The sequence below is a fragment of the Euphorbia lathyris genome, chromosome 10 (genome assembly GCF_963576675.1).
Source record: "Euphorbia lathyris chromosome 10, ddEupLath1.1, whole genome shotgun sequence".
NCBI lineage: Eukaryota > Viridiplantae > Streptophyta > Magnoliopsida > Malpighiales > Euphorbiaceae > Euphorbia > Euphorbia lathyris.
Genome location: NC_088919.1, coordinates 6,226,967 through 6,233,154, shown reverse-complemented (window position 1 = coordinate 6,233,154; position 6,188 = coordinate 6,226,967). Strand labels below are relative to the sequence as shown.

The 6,188-nt window shown below is 38.6% G+C and overlaps 1 protein-coding gene and 1 pseudogene across 1 annotated transcript; one reads left to right on the top strand and one right to left on the bottom strand.

Annotated features, from left to right (window-relative positions):
* Window positions 1-1,050: 1,050 nt before the first annotated feature.
* LOC136209189 (pentatricopeptide repeat-containing protein At3g14580, mitochondrial) lies at window positions 1,051-3,073 on the top strand. The gene has a single exon (XM_066000589.1). It carries the CDS (start codon window positions 1,057-1,059, stop codon window positions 2,302-2,304), a length of 1,248 nt encoding a protein of 415 aa, XP_065856661.1. The 5' UTR covers window positions 1,051-1,056; the 3' UTR covers window positions 2,305-3,073.
* Window positions 3,017-5,854, bottom strand: LOC136209188 (putative receptor protein kinase ZmPK1; annotated as a pseudogene).
* Window positions 5,855-6,188: the final 334 nt, after the last annotated feature.

Sequence of the window (6,188 nt, the reverse complement as noted above, 5' to 3'; positions counted from 1 at the left end):
AAACAAACAAACAAAAAACTCACAAAACTCACGAATGAATTCAGTTTTTCGATTCGGCATCAATTTTAATTTTAAAGGTATTTCGGTATTCAGTTTGGTTTGAAAAAATGTAAAAAATCCGAACTGTACCGGATTAGAGACATTCTACATTATTTTATGCATATATCCACATATATTTGATTTTATAAGTTTATTTTTTTTTATTGTTATTGAGATAATAAGCTAATATAGATATATTTTTGAAAATATTTAAATTTTTTTTTTGTTGATGTAATCTAATCAGGAAATATAGTAATTTTATTTTTTCGGTTTTACATATTAGGGAAGCTATTTCATGGTTGAAAAAATGTAAATTACCATAACGACCGGATTCTCTCGGACTGCTTATCAGTAGTTCAGGCTATCTACCAACCATCTATTCAATTATCTTATCTGGTAGATGTTATTTCAGATTGTCTTTTGATTATTCGGCAGTTAGAAAATGTTTCAGTCTAAACGTTCAATGAATTAAGTAGCCCATCGCTTAGCACGGGTGGTCACTGTCTTAAAATGATAATTCAATTTCAGTTTGTCTTAATACAATCATTCAACTTTGAGTTTGTCTCAATTAATTATTCTAGAGATTTTAGTGATTAAAAGGGATCAGAATGATGATATTAATAACATATCAGCATAAGTCAACCCAGATCTCTGATCATTATATATGAAATTAAGTTTTGCTCAATTTTCCATAAAATTAACCGACGTGTGGTTGCCAGGTGGCGTAAACGTGGTTGTTATGTATCATTTCAGTCAGAAATCTGAGTTGACGCATACTATCGTGTTATCCATGTCATTATTCCGATCATTTTTAATCATTGAAATCGGCGGAGTAATCTAATTAAGATAAATTTTAAAATTAAGTGATTATATTGCGACAAATTGAAATTGAGTGGCGATTTTGAAACACTCATCTAAGTTCAGTGACAAATTGTACATTTAACCAACTTGTTCACTGGAAACTACGGCCCTCGCGTAGAAACAGCACGCCAGCCCATTGTTGGGCACAAAGTCAGAATGCTTTCAAATTCATTTCTTCTTCTTAATAAAAACCCTAAAAATTCAATCTTTCGCTTTCTTCTACTTCATCCATGGCGTAATTTTCAAAACCCTAATCTTAAATTCCCCTCTTTCCATTCTTTCTCAACCTTACCTCCTCCTCCTGCTTCACTCTCACCCCAAAATTCCCCTGATATAGGTTATAAACTGAACCACAAAGACTGGTTATCCCCAAATGAAGTTATAAAAATTTTCGAAAATCTAAAAGATCCCAATTCCACAATCTCCGTCTGGAACCAGTACACTAGAAGAAAAGATTATAAGCCCAATGAAGCAATTTACACTATCGTCATCCATCAGCTTTCCCTAGCCAAAAACTTTGATGCAATTGAAGACATTATGCAGAGAATCAAACTTGAAAAATCCTGCCGTATATCAAACGAATTCTTCTATAATGTAATCAAGATCTACGGACATTCAGCGGGTCGAACTAAGAAAGCAGTGGAAACCCTTTTGGATATGCCAAAAGGGTTTAATTGTTGGCCTAATGTGAAAACCTTTAACCTTGTATTGAATTTACTTGTTTCAGCAAAGCTTTTTGGGGATGTTCATGAGATTTATTTGCAGGCTCCTATGTTAGGTGTGGAAATTGATGCTTGTTGTCTTAATATTTTGATCAAAGGTTTATGCGAAAATGGGGATTTGAAGTCTGCATTCTATGTGTTCGACGAATTTCCTAAACAGAGATGTAAACCTAATGTGAGGACATTCTCCACATTGATGCATTACTTGTGTGTGAAAGGAGAAGTGGAGGAAGCATTTGGATTGCTTGAGAAAATGGAAATTGAGGGGATTGATGTGGATACAATCACTTTTAATATCTTGATTTCGGGTTTGAGGAAAAGGGGGAGGGTTGCGGAAGGGATGGAGCTTCTGATGAAAATGAAGCTTAAAGGTTGTGAACCTAATGAAGCTTCTTATCAAGAGATTTTGTATGGTTTGCTTGAATTGGGGAAATTTGTAGATGCTAAAGAATTCATGAGTGTAATGTTGTGCAAAGGAATGAATCCTAGTCTTTTATCGTATAAGAAGTTGATCCGGGGGCTTTGCAAGGCGAATTTGATTGGAGATGTTGATTTAGTTTTGAAGCAAATGGTGAAACAAGGGTTTGTCCCGAAAATGGGGATGTGGAAATTGGTGACTAGGAGTTTGTTTTCGGGCACCGGTGCTTCTAACATCTGCCTTACTCAAATCACCGGCGCCTAGTCTTGCATAGCGAGAGCATGGACTGGCTATGGTTTTAAATGCGGCTGTAGAAGTATGCAATTTAGTCTATCGCATTTGATTGTCGATGGATATGCATATGGGGCACATTGTATATGCATTTGGAGATGTGGATTTAGTTTTGAAGCAAATGGTGAAGCAAGGCTTTGTCCCGAAAACGAGGATGTGGAAATTGGTGACAACGAGTTTGTTTTCAGGCACCGATGCTTCTAACATCCCCACCTAACTCAAATCACCGGCGGCAGATAATGGTTTGGAATCTTGGAACTGTAAGCTTTATTTACTAGAAGTAGATAGCTAGTGAATAGTCATAGCCAGAGCATGGAGCGGCTAAGGTTTAAAATGCGGCTGTAGAAGTATGTGATTTTGTTTATCGCATTTGATTGTCGATGGGGCATATTGTATGTTCCGAGCTTTGGCAGTTCAGAAATGCATATGCATTTGTATATCTGCTTCATTGAGGAACTATAAATGACATATGGGGTATGTTGTATTGCTCCGAGTTTTGGCAATTCAGTTCGTAAATAGCTGATTTCGGATAATCTTGAGCGTTTTCTCTGTTGAATAGTCTGAGGATTCATGTTCAGTTCTTCTGTATCAGAAAGTTATCATGTTCACTCTCAATTGTGCATTCCAGAATCACTCAAATTAAAGGTATCGTTTTTCGTTTCGTGTTCTTAGCTTTAGTGAAAACTTATGATCTATGAATGCTTCTCGCTTTTAATTAGTTGAACAATGTGTTGCCTTTGTACATGAACATCTTTGTTTTCGGATAATAGACGAATTTACTAAATAAAATTGTAGCTACTGAAACAAAATTTCAATTGTTATATAGGATCTAGTTCGAGGGCGAGCCTTGGCGCAACAGTAAACGTTGTTGTGGTGTGACTGAGAGGTCACGGTTCGAGTCTTAGGAGCGGCCTCTTGCCAAAAAATTGGCAGGGGAAGGCTTGCTCCCAGTACACACTTGTGTTGGGACCCCTCCCCGGACGCGTAGTGCACCGGGCCGCCCTTTTTTATATAGGATCTAGTTCATATTGCAAAAGCATCTCCACAACTTGTCTCATGGTCGGTCTTGCGTCTTTGTTTTCTTCTACACATTGCAGCGCGAGGTTAATCACGGATTCCATTTTCTTCGTATCATAATCGTTCCCCATAGTAGCAGCGTCTATGATTTCGTTAACCCAACTTGTCGTCTCAGCAACTCCGTTACTGTTCTTCTTTTTCACCCATTCAACTAGCGTTTCTTGCTCGTCGCTGTGTTCGCTATTCGTAGAACTACGAGTACCCATTGCTGAGCTCTTCCCTGTCATGATCTCCAACACCACAATTCCTTAGCTGTAAACATCTACTTTAGCTGTAATATCGGTATTCAATACCCACTCAGGAGCCATGTAGCCTCTCGTCCCTCTCATCGTTGTGAAGGTTTTACTCGCATTTTCGCCCCTGTTTAAGAGCCACGAAAGTCCAAAATCGGATACTTTTGGCTGATAATCAGAATCCAGAAGTATGTTTTCTGGTTTTATATCGCAGTGTATAATCCATTCTAAGCATTCTTCATGAAGATAAGCTAATCCTTTCGCAGTTCCGACTATGATTTCGAACCGCTTTTTCCAGTCAAGTACTTTTGAAGAAAGGTTTTTGGCTAACGAACCATTCTTCATGTACTCGTACACCAGAACTCGGTGGTTTCCCTCTGCACAATATCCCCACATCTCTATCAGATTCATGTGATTAAGCTTCCCGAGTGTGCTTAATTCCGCAAGAAATTCTGCTTCTCCTTGTTTAGCATTATTAAGTCGTTTAATCGCTGCTACTCGACCATCACCAAATCTGCCTTTGTAAATGGTCCCTGATGCTCCTCTGCCGATTTCGTCTTTAAAATTTTGTGTCGCTCTCTTCAACTCTGCGTAGCTGAATCTTTTGAACCCCGTCGCAGATAGAAGATAGCCTGAATCATATGCAACTTTGTTCACCCAATTTATGTTATTCATTAGGTACCAAACTATTATTATGATGAAAATTTCGATAACTCCGACAACGATGGCGAACCAAACCAATAATTGAAGTGAGAAATTCTCATTGCTTCCCTCGTATGTTCTATCCAACTCGACAACTTCTGTCGAACAATTTAGGGCAGGTTTGTTGTCAAGAAGCCAGTTGTTGCTCGAGTAGGACGTTGTCTTAGGCACTTTCACATACAAATCACCTCTGAAATTCGCGGCGTAGAACATGTTGTTGAATTGAGTCTTCGGAAAACAGTAGTAAATATTTTCGGGATTGTTTTGGTTCATGTATTTGAACACGAAACCTTTGCAATCGCATCTTTTTAAACACAATTCTTTGCACATATCCAATGTGTAATTTATGAAATGCCCAATATCATACCCGTTACTTTCAACCTGAGGCACCCGAAGAAACGAAGCCGAAGCCGAAGCCTGTTCAGTTTTGGCACACGAAAGATTGAACTTTTGTTGACAACCACGGGACCAATCAGTGTCATCTATCAGTTCAAACCCAGGAAGACAGGAGCATTTTCTACCGAACTCAGGATCATATCTGCAAGCGCTATTAGGTCCACAAGCACCGTAAATTCTGCAGGCTTGGGGACGAGCTTGCCACGAAACAACCCATGACCTGTTTTCTCTGCTGTAAAGCCGAAGATTCCCATCAAAATCAAGCTTCAACCTCCGTTGAATACGTGCACCATAGTCTGCTGCAAAAAATGTCAAGTTATCAGACGATACAAACTCCCCCAGCGAATCAAGCATGGCAATTCTAGTACTATTATAGATAATTCTCCCGCTTAGTCGCGGCAAAACCGAATTCTCCGGCCACGCAACACTTGAAATCTCAGGAACATCATAAAGTATTCGAAAAACATTATCATCATCAAATGATAACTTATAAAAACCCGAAGAGAAATTGGTTTCGCTTCTTGATGAGACCAAAGTCATCTCTTTAGTAAGTGGCTGCAATGGAAGAAGTGTATCGGTTGGAAAGTGAAAGCTTTGCCATTGAACATCGCCTTCTTCGGTGATCAGAACGAGATTCCCATTGTTTAGAAGCTGCAGAGAAGATGCAACTTTGGTAACAGTTTTTGTCTCCCAGATGAGCCGATGGAAATCAGTTAGTATAAGATTTCCATTTCTCGTTAGGGCGAGCTTCGATCCTCTTCCGTTAACAGGTTCATCGCGATTTGCGGTCCAGACTACGGTTTTTTGAGGGGAAGAAGATTCATTGAGCCATATGGAGAAACAATAAGCATTATCCCCAACTTGGTGAAAGCCTGCAATGAAGATTTTGTTTGGTGAAATTAAGGATTGATGGGGTTTCTGTACAGAAAGAGATGAGCCTTTTCTTAATGTTGAAGATGAAGATGAAAGTGTGATAATTAGAGAGAAAAGTATCAGAGAAAAAAGGGTAGCCATGGATGGATGGAAAGAGCTCAATTTTTAATTAAGGAAGGTTTGGTACTAATGTTAATAGAAATATTATTGAAAATTAGAATAATTTAATTCTGATCTACACTCAAGTTAGAATGTTGCAGACCAAGTTTGAAATTTTTGTTTGTGAACATAGAAAAAGACAAAAATGAATGACTAAATAAGTATTCAGATAGCCATCAGTTGAAAAATCTACAGAAACAGGACAAAAGGAGAGCCAGAGGAGCCAGAGTAACTGAATAACATAGACTAGGGGTAGGGATAGGGATGTAAATGGGGCGGGATTTCCCGTCCCCATCCCCGATAAGGATTCCTATAGGATAGGGATGGGATAATTTTATCCCTCGTGACAGGGATGGGGAAAGTATCCCGCTCCATTGGATTCTCGGTTATTATTCGTGATAATTGATTTTTTTTTTT